Raw genomic sequence first — 19,955 nt, 5'->3', positions numbered from 1 at the left:
ACAAGGAATGGACCAAAATTCCTCCTTAATGCTGGGTAGGTCTGGTCCACAGCTACTGAAAGTACTTGCCTAAAGTCATTGCTCCCAAAGGAGTTTCAACCATCTATGATCTTCAAGGGTTCATTTACCTTGTCCTCCAGCCATGTTTAATGGGTGCATTCAATAAAGAATGGGCAATTAGAATTATTTATCAGTTTAAGCCCAATTTTTCTCTCCATTATTTTGACTTAGATAAAGATCACATCACTTTTATGGCAAATTAAAGCAGAAAACAAGTTAATTTCAAGGGATTCACATACAGTAACCGATGTACTAAAAGTAAAATTGGTTGAATACCAGTTGAATCATTGGAAAAGGGTTATACCAATGGAAAATACAAATTTGTAGGGTGAGCCATCTACCAAATTTGACCACATTAAAATTCAGTTTAGTTTTATTTGCATAGCATCAAATCACAATAAAAAAAATAAATCAAGGCACTTAACATCGAAAACAATTCCCCGATGAGCACTTAGTGAGTGTGAAGAGGAAAACTTATTTTAATGGAGGAAACTTCCAGTAGAACCAAGCTCAGTTTGGGTGGCTATTTGTCTAGAGAGAAGTAAGAACAGCAATAAAGACAATCCTGTAGGTGGGGACAGTAACTGCACATCAATAATGTACAGCTCAGTATACAGGCCACAGAAACCTGGTGAAAGATAACGAGAGTGAAAAAAGAGGACAGAACAAGTACAAGTGGTTCCTGTATCACCACAACCTGTTTGGACTTGCACCTGCAGTTGTTTGGTTTTTTTTTTGGTTTTTTTTCTCTTGCCACCTAATCACTGTATTGGTTATGTGGTTGTCCTGCTGATCTCTTTTCAGACCCAGAGGGCTTAAATATGAGAAGGCCAAGGAATGGAAGATCCCATGTGTAAATGCCCAGTGGTTGTGTGACATACTGCTGGGCAACTTTGAAGCGCTGAGACAGATTCACCATAGCAGATATTCAAACTACACACACACAGAACCACTGATGCCTAATCCACAGCTGGTACAGAACCTGCTGGGTACGTTCAGTTGAATATAATATAATAAAAAAATATATATATATATATATATATATATATGCATGCGCATGCCTTAGTCTACATGGAAATTAAACTGACCTGACTTTAGCATATGTTTTACTCTGTAGCTGCTTGGAGAACGCCAATCAAAGTATCTGCCGAAGCTTTGGCGGTAAGTTCGTTGAGATGCATGCTACAGTGTATTTAACACTTATTTTTAGGTGTGTCACCTTCTTGTGGTTTCCTTAAGCATTCTCACAATACTATTGACAGATAATGAAACATGTATATTATGTATACAAAACATATTAAGTTTTTGATCATGATGTTTTTAGCCAATAAGAATAGCTGCAAATATTTTGGAACTCTTTCAAAACCTTAAACTGAAACATGAATTATTCTTGTTTCTCTTCTCTACTCTGCTCTTCACATGCACACCTGGCAATCAGTAACTTGCAATAATGCCATATCTTTGACTGCTCTGTCCACACTAACTCACTGTGGCCTCTCACAGCTGGAATGTTTGACTTGGTCATAGTAAGCTCATGATTCTAGTGGTGAATCTGAACAAACTCAAACAAGATTTAGATAGAAGGTGAAACTGGTTTCTGGCAGTAAAGACTTGCCATCACTGTCATTTCACTCAAACATTCTAATGAAGTATTACACTACTAATAATTACAACCATAAAATAGAGTGAAATCTATGGGGTGAAGACCCTTAAGTCAACCCTGCTCAGTTTTAAACAGTTTGTGCACTGCATGATGAGGGTGAATAAAACCCTAGACTTCCTGTATGCTTCCTGAACATTAGCATACAGCTCTCCTGACCCTGGGTAAATCTGATCACAACATAGACTCAAACCGCTATACAATTCAATTCAATTCAATTCAAACAGTTATTTGTATAGCGCCAAATCACAATACAAATCATCTCAAGGCACTTTACAAAAACAAAAAACTAGAGGTCGACCGATCTATCGGCAGAGCCGATTAATCGGCCGATTTTTTTTTTTTTTTTTTTTTGCACATTTTGATTAATCGGCATTGGCCAATTTCACTGCAAATTTGGCCGATTTATAGGCAGGCACATCTGCGACCAGTTAAGCATTGTTGTGGAACACGTGAAGACGTGTTGCGACAAGCAGGTTGTTTAGTGAGCTGAAAAACGTCCAAAAACGGTAAGAAAGTACTTATCTTTCGTTTTTAATTTAGCCTTATACATTTCATTGGTTGAATATGAAGCTACTTTTGGAGAGCGATTGTCTGGTCTGTATTGTTAGCGAGCTGTAGTTTAGGCTGTAGGCACGGGTACCAAAACATGCTAACAAGCCCAGTGGCTAAATTATTATAGTCGCATACACACTGCTTCAGCTATTGATAACCGTTGAAAACCTTTCGTTTTCAACACGTAATTACATTGTAGCGTATTAGAATTGACGCTGACCGTCATGTGTGCAACAAATGTGAAAGTAGAAATACGTGTGAAATTCAGACGAATATTCCCCCTTAAAACACGCAGGATAACGTTCCTCAATAAATGTGTGTGTGCGTTCGACACGCAACACGGGCACGATGCTCCCACCAAAAAATACATTTTTATTGAGGAAAGCTAATGTGCACGTTTTAGCCTGAAGTTTTGTCTGAAGTGCGCGTTTCTACTTTCACATGCAAATGACTTGTTGCACATATTTGTTTAGGCATATTCTTAGACTATGGCCCTGTGAATTACAGCAGTGTCTGTCAACAAACCTAAGGATCATGACGGGTGCCCTGCAATAAATCAATCCTGTTTTTTTCCAAAACATATTGGGATTGTGATGTGCATGGAATAATGTAATTATAGAAAAAGTTTAAAATAACAAATCTTGTATTTTTTTTTTTTAAATTAGTCTGATGGCTAAAAAGAAATTTAACCCAGTATAGCAGTATTTCACTCAGCCAACATCAGGGAAGGCCAAGTGCAATATCTGCCAGAGGTTGCTGAGCATGGGAGCAGAAAAAGCAAGGACAAAAAATACTACAAACATAACAATACACTTTTTATTCCTGGGCGCTTTATACCTTGTGAGATGAAGGGGGAAAATTAAAATCTACAGCTATCGGCTGCCCTGATTTCTAAATATCGGCATCGGTATCGGTTAGAGAAAACCCATATTGGTGGACCACTACAAAAAACCCAACAAATCCCTTATGAGCAAGCACTTGGCGACAGTGGGGAGGAAAAACTCCCTTTAATGGAAGAAAAAACCTCCAGCAGAACCGGGCTCAGTTTGGGCGTCCATCTGCCTCGACCGGTTGGGGTGAGTGGATAGAGCAGAGAGAAAAGAACAGCAACAATAAACAACAAATAGACACTGCATGTTGGTGGGGCCAGTAACTGCACATCAGCGATATACAGCTCCAGGACCAGGGACACCTGCAGAAGATACAGAGAGAACAGAGAGAGGGGGAGAGTGAGAGAGCACAAGGTTAGTGACATTCAGTAGTGGAATATACATTTGAGGGGGGAGGAGAGGAAGAGAGGGGAAGGGAGAGGAGAGGAGAGGAGGGATAGGGGAGCTCAATGCACCGATGGTCCTCGGGCAGTCTAGGCCTATAGCAGCATAACTAAGGGATGGTTCAGGGTTACCTGAAGCCAGCCCTAACTATACGTTTTGTTAAAGAGGAAGGTTTTAAGTCTAGCCTTAAAAGTACAGAGATTGTCTGCCTCCTGAACCCAGGCTGGGAGCTGGTTCCACAGGAGAGGAGCTTGATAACTAAAGGCTCTGCCTCCCAGTCTGCTTTTGGAAACTCTGGGAACCACAAGTAGCCCTGCACTCTGAGAGCGAAGTGGTCTATTGGGATAATATGGTAGTATGAGGTCTTTAAGGTATGAAGGAGCTTGATTATGAAGGGATTTGTATGTGAGAAGAAGGATTTTAAATTCTATTCTATATTTTACAGGGAACCGACAAAGAGAAGCTAATATAGGAGAAATATGCTCTCTCTTGCTAGTTCCTGTCAAGACTCTGGCTGCAGCATTCTGGATTAACTGGAGGCTTTTCATGGAGATACTGGGACATCCAGATAGTAATGAGTTACAGTAATCTAGCCTTTTGGTAACAAATGCATGGACTAGTTTTTCTGCATCATTTTGAGACAGGAGGTTCCTAATTTTGGCAATGTTGTGCAAGTGAAAGAAGGCAGTTCTAGAGATTTGTTTTATGTGTGAGTTAAAGGACATGTCCTGGTCAAAAATAACTCCAAGGTTTTATACAGTAGTACTGGAGGCCAGGGCTATGCCATCTGGAGTAGCTATAATTTTAGAAAAGTTATTTCTGAGATTTTTAGGCCCAAATACAGTAACTTCTGTTTTCTCTGAATTTAAAAGTAGAAAGTCACTGGTCATCCAGGCCTTTATGTCAGTTAGACACACTGGCTTGAAGTCTGGTTAACTGGTTTGTGTTAACAGGTTTCATAGATAGAAGTATCGGACAGATTCCAGTTTGTTCATGTCCATGATGAACCTTCCACACGAACAAAAGTTAGTTATGGAGTTCCACAAGGTTCTGTGCTAGGACCGATTCTGTTCACCCTGTACATGCTTCCTTTAGGATATATCATTAGGAAGCACTCTATTAATTACCACTGCTATGCGGATGACACTCAGTTATATCAATCTATTAAACCTGTTAACACAAACCAGTTAACCAGACTTCAAGCCTGTCTAACTGACATAAAGGCTTGGATGACCAGTAACTTTTTACTTTTAAACTCGGAGAAAACAGAAGTCATTATATTTGGGCCTAAAAATCTCAGAAATAACTTTTCTAAAATTATAGCTACTCTAGATGGCATAGCCCTGGCCTCCAGCACTACTGTAAAAAACCTTGGAGTTATTTTTGACCAGGACATGTCCTTTAACTCACACATAAAACAAATTTCTAGAACTGCATTCTTTCACCTGCGCAACATTTCCAAAATTAGGAACATCCTGTCTCAAAATGATGCAGAAAAACTAGTCCATGCGTTTGTTTCCTCAAGGCTAGATTACTGTAACTCATTACTATCTGGATGTCCTAATATCTTAATAAAAAGCCTCCAATTAATCCAGAATGCCGCAGCCAGAGTCCTGACAGGAACTAGCAGGAGAGATCATATTTCTCCTATATTGGCTTCTCTTCATTGGCTCCCTGTAAAATATAGAATAGAATTTAAAATCCTTCTTCTCACATACAAATCCCTTCATAATCAAGCTCCTTCATACCTTAAAGACCTCATAGTACCATATTATCCCAATAGACCACTTCGCTCTCAGAGTGCAGGCCTACTTGTGGTTCCCAGAGTTCTCAAAAGCAGAATGGGAGGCAGAGCCTTTAGCTATCAAGCTCCTCTCCTGTGGAACCAGCTCTCAGCCTGGGTTCAGGAGGCAGACACTCTCTGTACTTTTAAGGCTAGACTTAAAACCTTCCTCTTTGACAAAGCATATAGTTAGGGCTGGCTTCAGGCAACCCTGAACCATCCCTTAGTTAGTTATGCTGCTATAGGCCTAGACTGCCCAAGGACCATTGGTGCACTGAGCTCCCCTACCCTACCCGCCCGCCCCTCCCCCTTCTCTCCGACCTCATGTATATTCCACCATTGAATGTTACTAACCTTGTGCTCTCTCTCTCCCCTAGTTTGTGCTCTCTCCCTCCCTCTCTCTCTCTCTCTCTCTCTCTGTACCTTCTGCAGGTGTCCCTGGTCCTGGAGCTGTTTATCGCTGATGTGCAGTTACTGGCCCCACCAACTTGCAGTGTCTATTTGTTGTTTATTGTTGCTGTTCTTTTCTCTCTGCTCTATCCACTCACCCCAACCGGTCGAGGCAGATGGCCGCCCAAACTGAGCCCGGTTCTGCTGGAGGTTTTTTTCTTCCGTTAAAGGGAGTTTTTTCCTCTCCACTGACGCCAAGTGCTTGCTCATAAGGGAATTGTTGGGTTTTTAGTTTTAGTTTTTGTAAAGTGCCTTGAGATGATTTGTATTGTGATTTGGCGCTATACAAATAAAATTGAATTGAATTGAATTGAATTGAAGTGTCATCTGCATAGCAGTGGTAATTAATAGAGTGCTTCCTAATGACATAGCCTAAAGGAAGCATGTACAGGGTGAACAGAATCTGTTCTAGCACAGAGCCTTGTGGAACTCCATAATTAACTTCTGTTCATGTGGAAGGTTCATCATGGACATGAACGAACTGGAATCTGTCCAATAAATAGGATTGGAACATTTTAATGCTGTTCCTCTGATAGCAGTCACATGGTCCAGTCTCTGTAATAAGATGTTGTGATTAGAGGTGTTGAATGCAACACTAAGGTCTAGGAGAACAAGTATAGAAACAAGTCCATTGTCAGAGGCTAAGAGAAAATCGTTGGTGACTTTTAACCTGACTACAGTGCTGAAAAGAAACCTGGGATTGTTCTTTTTTCCCTCTATTAGTGATGGATAGTATGCAGTTCTGGCTTTACGGAGAGCTTTTTTATATGTTAATAAACTGTTTTTCCAGGCTAGAAAAAATTCCTCTAAATTTGTGGTACGCCACTTCCTTTCCAGCCTTCGTGATTCCTGCTTGAAGGTATGAATATGTAAATTATACCATGGGGCTAATCTCCTCTGATTCACTAACTTCTTTTTCAGAGGGGCCAGAGTATCAATCGTTTCACGCAATGAGGTTACAGCACTGTCAACAATATGATCAATTTGATAGGGAGTGGGATTGAGGCAGTTGCCCTCCACTGTGTTGGCACATGGCAAAGATGTAAAATACAGATGGAATAATTTTCTTAAATTTAATAACAGCATTGTCAGATAAGCATCTGCTGTAGTGGAATTTTTTTCCAAACGCTGCATGATCCATCATCTTAAATTCAAAAGTTATTAAAGAGTGATCTGACAAAACAGGATTTTGTCAGATTAGGAAAAACTATTAAATGTTCAATTTTGATGCCATAGGTCAGAACAAGATCAAGGGTGTGATTGAAACAGTGGGTGGGTTTATTAACATTTTGAGTGAAACCAATTGAATCTAATATAGAATTAAATGCAATGCTGAGGCTGTTATTTTCAACATCTACATGAATGTTAAAATCTCCCACTATAATGACTTTATCTGATCTAAGCACTAAATCAGACAGGAAGTCTGGAAATTCAGTTAAAAACTCTGAGTAAAGGACAGGTGGATGGTACACAATGACAAGTAGAACTGGTTTTTGTGTTTTCCAGTTTGGATGTGAGAGACTAAGAGTGAGGCTCTCAAATGACTTATAACTGTTCTGAGGATGTGCTTCGAAGAACATGACAATTTTTATGACTGAGGGGGGTTGATTCATTTAGACTGACATATTCATCCTGCTGTAGCCAGGTTTCAGTAAGACAGAGTAAGTCAATTTGGTGATCAGTTATCAAATCATTTACTAACAGAGATTTAGATGAAAGAGACCTAATATTTTATAATCCACATCCAACTGTTCTGTTTTTCTGTTTGATAAGAGGAGTGGTCTTAATTTTTATTAGATTTTTTTATGAATAACTCCTCTTCTGTTAACTTCTGATTTATTTGATTTACATGTTCAAGGGGCAGACACAATCTCTATGTGGTTTGAGGGGGGTGACGGCTCTAAGTTAACTGCAGAGAGGCGTTTTAGAATGAGTCTCTGCATCCCGGTCCCCACCCTGGATTATCAAACTTTAGGTTGGCTAATACACTCGGCCAAATTTTGAGTGGTGTGAAAAGGTGTTGGCCCCCTTCCTGATTTTTTTTTTTTTTTTTTTTTTTTACATGTTTGTCACACTTTGTTTCAGATCATCAAACAAATTTGAATATTAGTCAAAGATAACACAAGTAAACACATCATGCAGTTTTTAAATGAAGGTTTTTATTATTATTATTATTATTATAAACAAAATCCCAAACTACATGTCCTTGTGTGATAAAGTGTTGCCCCCTAAACCTAATAGCTGCTTGGGCCCAGTCTCTTTCTTATAGTGGAGTCATGAACCTTAACTGAGGCAAGTGAGGCGTGCAGTTCTTTGAATGTTGTTGTGGGGTCTTTTGTGACCTCTCGGATGAGTCGTCGCTGCGCTCTTGGGGTAATTCTCAAGTTTTGGATTTTGTTTTCCCTTAATAATAAAAACCTTAATTTAAAAACTGCATGATGTGTTTACTTGTGTTGCCTTTGACTAATATTTAAATTTGTTTGATCTGAAACAAAGTGTGACAAACATGCAAAAAAAAAAGAAAGAAATCAGGAAGGGGGCCAACACCTTTTCACACCACTGTATATACCTGCAGTCCAGCAGCAACCAGCGAACAGCAGAAATGTACAGAGATCATCACAGGAAGCTATGGATATATTTTGAGGTCATGGATTAAGATGTTTTCTGAAATTATTATGTAGAAGATATTGATGTTCTTACACAGTAGACAATACCAACCAAGACAATACACTGTTTTCTTAACAAACCCTTGGCCACTAAGGTCATCAAGGCATCACTGAAAAAGATAGACTGCTTTCTGTAAAAACAGCCCCTATATTTACCACATGAATAGCTATGTATATTTACCTTAAAGGAGTCCACGGTACAATTTCTACATGCTGTTTTTTTTTTTTTTTTTTTTTTTAAATAACATGATGCTTCTGTGAAAAAAATAGAAGAGACACACAAACATACACCTACCTTTATCTCTTTCTATTTTTTATTTGTCCGTTTCTTTTCTCTGATCTGTGTCCGTCTGATCTGTTCTGGCTTCTCCTGCCTATTTTCTCTTTAGTGTCTATTTAGTCAGAAACATAAAACAATAACTAGAAACATAATGTATCTAAATTCATACAGCCTGATATAGGTTATATATTATCAGTGTTTCAGTTTTATGAAGTGTTCACTGTGAACACACACAAAACATTTTCTTTCTCCTCTCACTCTCTTCTACCCACCCGCATACACACAAAGCTCGTTATTTCAATTCATATACCATTAAAAAAAAAAAAAAGCTTTATTTGAGCATTATTAAGAACAACAACAAATTGTATTGGCTATTAATAGTGGATTCTTTAAGAGCTTTCCTGCATCTGCAAATTTCCTCCAGTCTTTGTACTTATCTGCTTGTTTCCAAGCAAGTTACATTAGGACATTATCCTATGCTTTAATTAGCTAGACAAAATGGCGTCAAGCTAGCTGTAAAATGCACTCATATGAGTGTAGATCTACTGAGTACAGCAAAAATAAAGGTAAACTTTAGCTGGGGAAAGAGCGTCACCCAAGCGTGATCTAAGCATTCTCACGGCTTTCACTCGTAGCTCACCAGAATAATGTCTAGCAATGTTTAAATGCATGCCCCTTGATCAGGGTTAATGTACTTTTAATTTCAATGTGAAATTCTAGTAAACAAGCAACTTTTTTAATGTAACAAAATTTTAAATTTGTTTAAATGTCACGTAAAATTATTTTTATTTCATGTGTAGCAAACTTGTTTAAGGTTCATATTTTGACAAAATGTCAGAAATCTAATGATTTTATATTCTTTTGTAAAAGTCAGATTAATCGATTGAAAACAATCGAGTGAGTGGCCCTAATCTCATCTCAATAACACAGTAAGAAGAGTCAGTCTGTCAGATGGTGTGTTGTATACACATGAATACAGGGTCAAACAATGACAAATTTAGTGAGAGTTGGCACGTCAGATGGCACCAGGGTAAGGGACCTTCATACACCACAGTTGTAGCAGCCTGTTGCTGAAGGTTCTGCTCAGACTACTCAGGTTATCCTGTCCCATACAGGATAGAAGGTGTTGTTCATGATTTCAGTTTGATCCTCCTCTTATTCCCCAACCTCCTCCACTCAAGAGAGTAGCAGTTTACCAGCTGTACCTGTATAGATGAGTGTCTTTGCACATTAGTAGTGAAGGACAGGATGTTTTGTGAATGGTGGCTTGAGATAACCATAATACATAACCTGACATTATGTAAAGTTATTGTCCTAGTTTTGTGTCAGTTTCAATAAGTCCATTGTCTGATTGTGTGTTTGTGTGGGGTGTAGAGCCTGCAGCTTCTCCAGAGGCAGAAGAACACTGATTCCACCTACCAGCCAGCAAATAAAAAGCCCAGGTCAGTATAGCAGATTTGAGTAGTCTGTTGTTTACTACGACTCAGCAGAGTTGAACCCAATGTTGACTATCTAAATCAACCATGTCATGATGAAGTTGTGGTTAATGGTAAAACTGTGTGTGTGCAGAGTGGAGGAGACACAGTCTCCTAATAAGAAGCTTCCTCCAGAGTTCACTCCTCAAGTCATGTTCACAGGGTTTGAGCCCACACAAGTAGAGCAGTACACAAAGGTAAAGTCAGTAATTTTAACATCAGACTTCACAAACTCACCAACAAAACACTGACCAGCCATCAAGCAGAACGCTAGTTTTACAATCTCACACCTTAAGTAGTCAAATTTATCACTAGCTCTATATGTAAAATGTTAGCAATGGCTTCTTTATATCCTCCTACTAAATGCTGTCTGTGTTTTTATGGTGTCTGTCCTCTGCAGAGGTTACGTGCATTAGGTGGAGAAGTAGCAGACAACAATCAGAAAGTCACTCATCTGGTGGCCAGTAAGGTGACTCGCACAGTCAAGTTCCTCACTGCTATGTCTGTGGTTAAACATATCGTCAGCCCAGACTGGCTGGAGGAGTGTTGGAGGAGTCAGAAATTTGTAGGTAAGTGTGTGTAACAGTAAAGGTAGGTAACATTTTGGGTAAGGGGCTTGTTGGGATTAAATTAATATTTAGTTGTTCGAAGAACTGGACCCAATCTGATCCTATATCGGTATCAGGTTATCGGATATCGGACAAACAGGGTCGATCCGCAGTTTGTGCTGGACCATGAATCCACTGTTCACTAATGTAATGTAACATGAGATCCATATCTTACAATAAACTAGCATTAACTTCAGTTTGTAACCAAGTAAGCAAATGATATTAGCTATTACTCTAACTAAAATGTTGTTTGTTTAGAGATATTTCAGTCTTGAAACAGTGAAAAGCAAGCCAGCATGCTTAGGGGTGGAGGTACAGCTGCATTGTATTACAACCAGTAATTGGTTGTCGTATCAACCAAATACTCAAGTACCTGCTGAGGTTTGAAGTGAAAGAGTACCAGAGCCAAAGTCTCATTACCTTGTCAAGTCATATACAGTGGTTACGGAAAGTATTCAGACCCCTTTAAATTTGTCACTCTTTGTGTCATTGCAGCCATTTGCCAAAATCAAAAAAGTTCATTTTATTTCTCATTAATGTTCACTCAGCACCCCATCTTGACAGAAAAAAACAGAAATGTAGAAATTTTTGCAAATTTATTAAAAAAGAAAAACTGAAATATCACATGGTCATAAGTATTCGGACCCTGTGCTCAGTATTGAGTAGAAGCACCCTTTTGAGCTAGTACAGCCATGAGTCTTCTTGGGAATGATGCAACAAGTTTTTCACACCTGGATTTGGGGATCCTCTGCCATTCTTCCTTGCAGATCCTCTCCAGTTCTGTCAGGTTGTATGGTGAACGTTGTTGGACAGCCATTTTCAGGTCTCTCCAGAGATGCTCAATTGGGTTTAGGTCAGGGCTCTGGCTGGGCCAGTCAAGAACGGTCACAGAGTTGTTCCGAAGCCACTCCTTTGTTATTTTAGCTGTGTGCTTAGGGTCATTGTCCTGTTGAAAGGTGAACCTTCGGCCCAGTCTGAGATCCTGAGCACTCTGGAAGAGGTTTTCTTCCAGGATATCTCTGTACTTGGATTTATTCATTCATCATTCATTTCATTCATTCATCATTCATGCATTCATCTTTCTTTCAATTGCAACCAGCCGTCCTGTCCCTGCAGCTGAAAAACACCCCCACAACATGATGCTCCCACCACCATGTTTCACTGTAGGGATTGTATTGGGCAGGTGATGAGCAGTGCCTGGTTTTCTCCACACATACCGCTTACAATTAACGCCAAAAAGTTCAATCTTGGTCTCATCAGACCAGAGAATCTTATTTGTCATAGTCTTGGAGTCCTTCATGTGTTGGCAAACTCTATGCGGGCTTTCATGTGTCTTGCACTGAGTAGAGGTTTCCGTCGGGCCACTCTGCCATAAAGCCCCGACTGGTGGAGGGCTGCAGTGATAGTTGACTTTGTGGAACTTCCTCCCATGTCCCTACTGCATCTCTGGAGCTCAGCCACAGTGATCTTTGGGTTCTTCTTTACCTCTCTCACCAAGGCTCTTCTCCCACGATCGCTCAGTTTGGCTGGACGGCCAGGTCTAGGAAGAGTTCTGGTCATCCAAACTTTTTCCATTTGAGGATTATGGAGGCCACTGGGCTCTTAGGAACCTTGAGTGCTGCAGAAATTCTTTTGTAACCTTGGCCAGATCTGTGCCTTGCCACAATTCTGTCTCTAAGCTCCTTGGGCGGTTCCTTCGACCTCGTGATTCTCATTTGCTCTGACATGCACTGTGAGCTGTAAGGTCTTATATAGACAGGTGTGTGCCTTTCCTAATCAAGTCCAATCAGTTTAATTAAACACAGCTGGACTCCAATGAAGGAGCAGAACCATCTCAAGGAGGATCAGAAGAAATGGACAGCATGTGAGTTAAATATGAGTGTCACTGCAAAGGGTCTGAATACTTATGACCATGTGATATTTCAGTTTTTCTTTTTTAATAAATTTGCAAAAATTTCTACATTTCTGTTTTTTTCTGTCAAGATGGGGTGCTGAGTGTACATTAATGAGAAATAAAATGAACTTTTTTGATTTTGGCAAATGGGTGCAATGACACAAAGAGTGAAAAATTTAAAGGGGTCTGAATACTTTCCGTACCCACTGTAAGCGACAAATATCTATATGGATTTTTCCCACTACAGCCCCTTTACTCAAAGTGACAAAAACTGTGTATTTTGTATTACAGTTGTGACATGGCCATATTGTGTGTGTGTTTCAGATGAGCAGAGACACACTCTTAGGGATGCGGAGGCAGAGGTGTTGTTTGGCTTCAGTTTGGAGGAATCACTAAAGAGAGCCCGCAATACACCACTCTTCAAGGTCAGACAGCAAGCTTCACACTAATGCAACATGAAAACACATTCCTCTGGTTTAAATAGCCATGATGAAGCTTTGGTGAACATTTGTGATAACTTTGGATCAATTCTGATGAATGGAATCTGTGCATGTCCTTCACTGTCTTGCTATCTTTCTGTCTCTGTGTGACTGGTAATGTAGGGGAAGTACTTCTACCTTACCCCAGGGGTCTGCCCCACTCTCAGCACTATGAAATCTATCCTGGAAAGTGCTGGAGGAAAGCTGCTGACCAAACAGCCCTCCTACAGAAAGATCATGGAGCATAAGCAGAACAAGGTCCTGAAAGATAACTGGAAATCTTTAACGCACCTGTCAATTTATGTTGTGAAAGTCACTGGCTTTCCTTGAAAGTGTTTGGAAATTTGCTTTTTGCACAGTGATATGGTTTATAATTTTCTCAATACATTTTTATTCAAAGTTTCCACAGCTCGTGGTAGGTGATGGTGTTAAGGAATGATGACAGTAATGACCTTTTTCATATAAAGTTTAAAAATAAATCCAACTTTGTGTTAATATATTGTAAATAAGTACACCTCTGCTTATTGGCAAATGTCTCCCTATATTTATTTCTTTAGAGCTCTAACTACATGTGGGTCTTTTGTTACAGAATCTTCCAGAGATCATCTTAATTTCCTGTGACAATGACCTCCACCTCTGTAGAGAGTACTTTTTGAAAAACATTGGTAAGATAACACATTCATTCTCCAGCAAGTATGACAGCTTGGCTAACATCCTCCTGTTTCCCACAACCTGGGGGACCTCCAAGTACATTAGAGTCCATCTTAATTAAATATAAAATCCCTTACAGTTTATACATACATGTTCAAAGTAGCTGGCTGAAGTTTAATTAGTCCCACTGTCTAGACACTGCCCATGTGTCGTCTCATGCAAAATTTGTACTTATGTACATAAGCGTGACTTGAAGCACATTTTGCCACTTCAAATCTATTCTTTGAGGGCCCTGTGCATAAACGCTTCAAAGAAATCCATCTAAATAATTAAAGCGTACGAATTTCACCTAGAACAGAGAAATAAGATAAGATGGACCATTTATTAGTCCCACAGGGGAAATTCCAGAATGCAACAGCAGCAAAAAAAGAATAGCAGCAATACTGTATTTTCAAAGGTATATACGATAGCGATATAATACAAATGTAATATAGAAAATAAAATAATATATATAATATAAAAAATATATATATAATAAGAAAGTACAGGACATATTGGGAGTAGTACTGATTGTACAGTCTGGCAGCAGCAGGAAGGAAAGACCTGCAGTAGCACTTTGTCACATATTTGGGATAGGGCAGTCCCTCACTGACAGAGCTACCCAGTATTGTCAGTCCCATGCATAGGGAAGTAGTCATTCTCCAGCAAGGATGTCAGCTTGGCTAACATCCACCTGTCTCCCCCAACCTGCACTGGATCTAGGGGCCTTCCAGAACTACCCCTACTGATTAGTTTGTCCAGTCTCTTCCTGTCCACAGTCAAGGTGCTGCTGCCCCAGCAGATCACTCCGTAAAAAATGGCTAATGCCACCATTGTCAAAAAAGGTCTTCAGGAGTGTCCCCTGTACTCCAAAATACCCCATGTCTCATCAGCAGGTAGTCGCTGCTCTGGTCTTTCTTATAAAGGGCATTTATGTTTTTTGACCAGTCCAGTTTATTGTTGAGGTGAACACCCAGGTACTTATAAGAGTCCATTTTGTTTGGTGTTGAAATTACTGGAGAAATCATAGAACATGATCCTCAACAATGCTCCAAGGCACATGAGAAAAGGCTCTCTGTGGAAGAAGTCAGATGAGGGCGTCATCCACCCCAATGCCAGCCTGGTAGACAAACTGAAGTGGGTCCACAGATGAGCTCAAAAGAGGGCAGAGATGCACAAGGACCAGCCTCTCCAGTGTCTTGATCATGTGTGATATCAGTGCTACTTGCCTGTAGCTATTGAGGTCCTTTGGGTGTTGTCTTTGGTACTGCGACATTTTTCACAGTTGTGGTGTCTTTCCTACTCTGAGGCTCAAGATGAACAAGAACACAACTATCCCACATACGTTAACTGAGGTCATGGGCAGTTGTGCAAGCATTTCACTGCATATCATACTGTGTATGACAGTGTATGTGACAAATAAAAATTTGAATTTGAAATTTGACATAGCTGGTCTGCACAGGACTTGAGGAACCTGGACCTGATACCATCTAGACAAGCTGTGGCAGGGAATCAGAATGGTTGTGATCTGCTCTTCCAAGAGGGAGGAGAGGAGATGAGTTGTATGTCTCCTTGGTGGCATAAAATAGATCCAATATTTTATTGTCCCTGGTGTGGCAAGTCACATACTGCGTCAAGGTGAAGACAGTGAAGGACAAAGGCACATGGTCCCCAGAGATGAGCATGAGGGCCTGTGGGTGCTGTGTCTGCAGCCTGCTCACAGTTGAGTGCAAGTTATCGCATTTAGCGCCAAAGGGGGAATGTACGCAGCCATCACAATAGCATGCAAGCACCCCCTCGGTAGATAGCACTGCCTAATGCTAACAGGCATTTAGAAACTCTGTCTCTACAGCAGATTTACTCCTTCATAGTGATGTTCCCAGAGTTATAGCATTTATCATTCACAAACACTGACAGCACTCCTCCTTTTCTCTTACCACTCTCCATTTCTATGCGACCATATGACATGGAAGCCATCCAAAGCAATGACTTTATCTGGAGTTAGCATAGTTACCAATTTTTCCGTGAAAAGCAGGAGGCAGCGTTGCCTGTACACACTTTAATGTCTGGTTGGTGCCATCAGCTCATCCATCTTATTTAAGAGAGATCTCTCCGGGTTAGGGTTACAAAGTGCTAACAGCTAATCCCTAGTGTAAACAATAGGGTTCTCCACATAATAGCCTGACACAGTAAACGGTGAGAAAAGTAGTCCAAAGACCAGAGCAAATTTTACAAGTTTGATGTCCATTGTGCAGAACAAATAACACCACAAAAACCTTTAAAAGAAAACCTGAGAAAAAAGCTCAGTGGTGAGACAGAGCTGCTGTTACAGGCAGCAACTCATGTGGCACCAGAAGACTATTTACATCAAGTAAACACATTTAAAACTCATCATTTTGCCATTTTATATTAAGTCTACTTAAAATACAATTCTTTTGAAGTGTTGCGTTTGTTTTTTTCATTTCTCATATGTTTTTCCATGGGTTTCAAAACAGGCGAGTTGACTATTGTTTTGTTGAAGTTTTGGAGCTTTTGGATCATTTTCCCTTTTTCAGTGTGTTCCTGTATACTCCTTGTAAAGAAAGTACTTCCACTGCACAGCTCAAAATGTGCTTGGTATAGACACAAATGAGTGTTACATGAGGTTCACCTAGACTTAAACCAGATAATTCAATTGTTTTATTTGTATAGTGCCAAATCACAACACAATCATGTCAAGGCACGTTACAAAAAAAAAGAGAAATAACCCAACCAGTCCCTTATAAGCAAGCACTTAGCGACAGTGAAGAGGAAAAACTCCCTTTATCGAAAGAAAAAACCTCCAGCAGAACCGGGCTCAGTTTGGGCGGCCATCTGCCTCGACCGATTGGGGTGAGTGGATAGAGGAGAGAGAAAAGAACAGCAACAATAAACAACAAATAGACACTGCAGGTTGGTGGGGCCAGTAACTGCACATCAGCAATATACAGCTCCAGGACCAGGGACACCTGCAGAAGGTACAGAGAGAGAGCACAAAGTTAGTGACATTCAGTGGTGACAGAATATACAGTATAATGACCTAAATCGCAAAACCGAGTCTGAACTCTCAAACAGTACTTAAGTATGAAGACAAGACAAACAACTCTCGCAGTTTTATTCAAATGTGACTGCACAACCATAGCATGCCGTATTTATAATCACAGTCCTAATCTACTTTTAGAAAGCAGTTGTACTATATGAAAGTTGATGACAATGACCCAAGACAATCCTAATGATCAGCCTCAGATTGACACTCTCTCTCTTCCTCATTAGCAAAGCTGAATGTAGAAAACATTCAGGAAACAGCTTAGCCAACACTGAGTATATATGATATATATACTGGTGAAGCATAAGGTGTCCCATAGTCTATAGTGCACAGCTGTGCCAGACACATATTTAATTATCACTGCTTATTTTCTGCTGCTGTGTAAAATGTCTTACAAACTGTATAGTATAGTATATCTATGATTGCGATCATCTGTACGTATTCTCTTCCCACTTAGCAATTCTCAAAGGTCCCCAGTGGAGTTTTCATGTAAAGAAACTATAACTCAGTGTGAATCATTGAGGAGTACTGGAAATACTTTGTTTCCACCGTCTGTCAGGGGGATAACTGTGACATGGCTGCACAGCACTGTTGGTGGTGTAAAACTCCTCACGGCATCTTTCAATAGACTGTACCAAAAATTGTAGGAGTACCTGATGAACTGTGTCTGTAAACCATGACATGCCACTAGAAGTTGTACTGATATGTGATCTGTTTCTGATGTTTTCTGTTGTCCAGATGTTCACAATGCTGAATTCATCCTGACTGGAGTTCTAACCCAGAAACTTGACTATGACTCATATCCTTTACAGCCAGTGACAGCCCAGAACAAAGGCTTCTCATAAAACACTAACTGAAGGTTTCTCTTATTTATCTGGTCTGAGGTACTTACTACATGCATGCTTTAAATAATACAAATTTTATGAAGGATTTGTGTATGCTTCAGGATATTGAATTTTAACTAAAATAATGGATCCATACCTCATGTCCGCACAGCTGTGTTCTCAAAACCACAGTACAATCAAAGGATCAGTGAAAGACCAATAGGCAGAAAATCCTTTTAAATGTAAACACTTTGGAAAAAAAAAAATTCTATTGAAATCTACCTAAGGTGATAACTGCTGCAGAATTAACACAATTTGGAATTTGGAATTTGTTAACATTGATGACTTTGCCACTGACAGTAACATAGTACAGATGCAAATCAGTTTCTTAATTCACTTCACTACTTTACAGTAACATCATTACCAAAAACGCATGATGTTCTCAGGTCCAATAGTGCTGTAATAACTCTCCTCTTTCAGGAAGAAGCTGATAATGATCAGTTGTGATGTTCAAACTGTTACGCGGTGGATTCAATTGGATAATCGGTTTAGAGGCTTGATTTTGTCTGCTGTTGAATTCAGTTATGGTATAGTGACGTGTTTATTTTCAATTAATATTTCAATTAAATCATTGTTAGTCTGACTGCTGTGATGTGTTATGGAAAAAAGTCACTTTCCTTGACAGTCACACATATAAGTTCACGTGAAGCAAAGATGGCATGAAGAGGAATAGATTAGTCATCACCTCTGTACAGTCCATCTACACTGACTTTTATATGTTTTTATTTTGTGCAGAAATCTCCCGTCATTTTGTAGCAGTTTGTTACCTTGTTTGAGAATAAATGGATGTTATTTTTTTTAAAATAATGCTTAAATTATGGAGTATTTTCATTCTTTTCATGTAAATCAAATGTGTAAAAGCTTCAGCTTGAACACACTGCTTTTTGAATAAAAACTGTAAATTTGTTTGTGCAAACTGTGCTTCATTGATTTTTAATTATGCTGAGGATTAAAAGGAAAGCCTAAAATAGGGCATAACAAGTGTTTTCAGCATGTGCAATAAAGCCTCAATTAAAGAATTTAAAATAACTGAGCTTTAAGTGTCAACAGTTGAGCTTTGCTGATGTCAGGTCACATTCACGCTTGATGAAAAGGACATTTTTCAGAACAAAAGCTTTTTCTCAGCTTTCTTTGGAAATCTCCCTGGAAGACATTCCAGGTTTCTGCAGATAATTCCTGATAGATTTGATTTAATTAACTGTTAATGAGGGTCTGGGGTAGTTACTGGTTAAGTTCTAATTGCTGGCTGTCAGACTGATAGCCTGGGGTCATGTATGGGTGGGGTTGCTGTGTGGGAGGGGGTGTTCAATGTTGCCTGCAGTGCTGCCCTCAAAACTAAAGCAGACTGAACCAAGGTCATTGTGTGTGTGTGTGTGTCTGAGGCCAGTGCTCTTGAAATTGGGTTTACACAGGCACGCGAGGTAACAATTATGGTGGGACACCACTTTAAATGTCTCGTCAGCAGTGACCGATGCAGATCTAGTGTGATGAATATCATTTACTAAATGTCAAAATAAAGGTGCAGGAGTAAACCAAAGAAGATAGAAAAGTGCTTCATTCAGTGTTTACACTGCTTTTCATCAGGAAACATGGCTGCAGAATTATTCAGAAGATGTCATCTTGTGATGTAATGTAATGTGATGAATCAGCTTCTTTCAAACAGTTTGCAGTTTTGCAGCTGAACAACATTTTGCTCAAGTGGTCTAATAAACTTGAAACTGATAAAAAAAAATATTTCATGGCTTTATTTAACATGCCCATTAAACACACAAAGCTGCACATGCTCAATGCTCAACTTTTGCAGTGTTCCAGAAGATTCTTCTGGGCCTGAATGGGCAGAGGCTCTCATCCAAGGTACAATTCATGAAAAATAAGCTTGAAAAGATCTATGATGGCAGTCCTGCAATTTATTTATTTATGTTTGACTGTGGACTTTTTGGATTCATACACACGCATATGTGTGTTGTTGCAGTCATCCATCTTCATACTTTAAAGGCCAAGCTTTTTTTGGGTTCTATTGTCTTTTTCATGGGCTGGTGACCTGTCCAGAGTGTACCCCTGCCTTTCACCCAAAGAGAGCTGGGATAGGCTCCAGCAGATCACTGTGACCTTAAATTGGAATAAGCAGGTATA

The 19,955-nt window shown here is 39.7% G+C and overlaps 1 protein-coding gene across 2 annotated transcripts in view; it reads left to right on the top strand.

Annotated features, from left to right (window-relative positions):
• The window catches only part of paxip1 (PAX interacting (with transcription-activation domain) protein 1), a 33,462-nt gene extending 14,724 nt beyond the window's left edge, over window positions 1-18,738 (top strand). Inside the window, exons 14-23 of one of the 2 annotated variants that reach the window (XM_026313244.1) lie at window positions 865-1,049; window positions 1,178-1,221; window positions 10,103-10,170; window positions 10,298-10,400; window positions 10,604-10,772; window positions 13,030-13,130; window positions 13,308-13,442; window positions 13,774-13,849; window positions 17,677-17,737; window positions 18,454-18,738. In XM_026313244.1, the coding sequence (XP_026169029.1) occupies window positions 865-1,049; window positions 1,178-1,221; window positions 10,103-10,170; window positions 10,298-10,400; window positions 10,604-10,772; window positions 13,030-13,130; window positions 13,308-13,442; window positions 13,774-13,849; window positions 17,677-17,737; window positions 18,454-18,469 (958 nt within the window). In that variant the 3' untranslated portion in view covers window positions 18,470-18,738. Of the gene's footprint in view, window positions 1-864; window positions 1,050-1,177; window positions 1,222-10,102; window positions 10,171-10,297; window positions 10,401-10,603; window positions 10,773-13,029; window positions 13,131-13,307; window positions 13,443-13,773; window positions 13,850-17,676 lie in introns of both variants that reach the window. The other variant, XM_026313242.1, reaches the window with a different exon arrangement.
• Window positions 18,739-19,955: the final 1,217 nt, after the last annotated feature.

Source organism: Mastacembelus armatus, chromosome 17, assembly GCF_900324485.2.
Source record: "Mastacembelus armatus chromosome 17, fMasArm1.2, whole genome shotgun sequence".
Classification (NCBI taxonomy): domain Eukaryota; kingdom Metazoa; phylum Chordata; class Actinopteri; order Synbranchiformes; family Mastacembelidae; genus Mastacembelus; species Mastacembelus armatus.
This window is presented reverse-complemented; position numbering and strand designations above follow the sequence as displayed.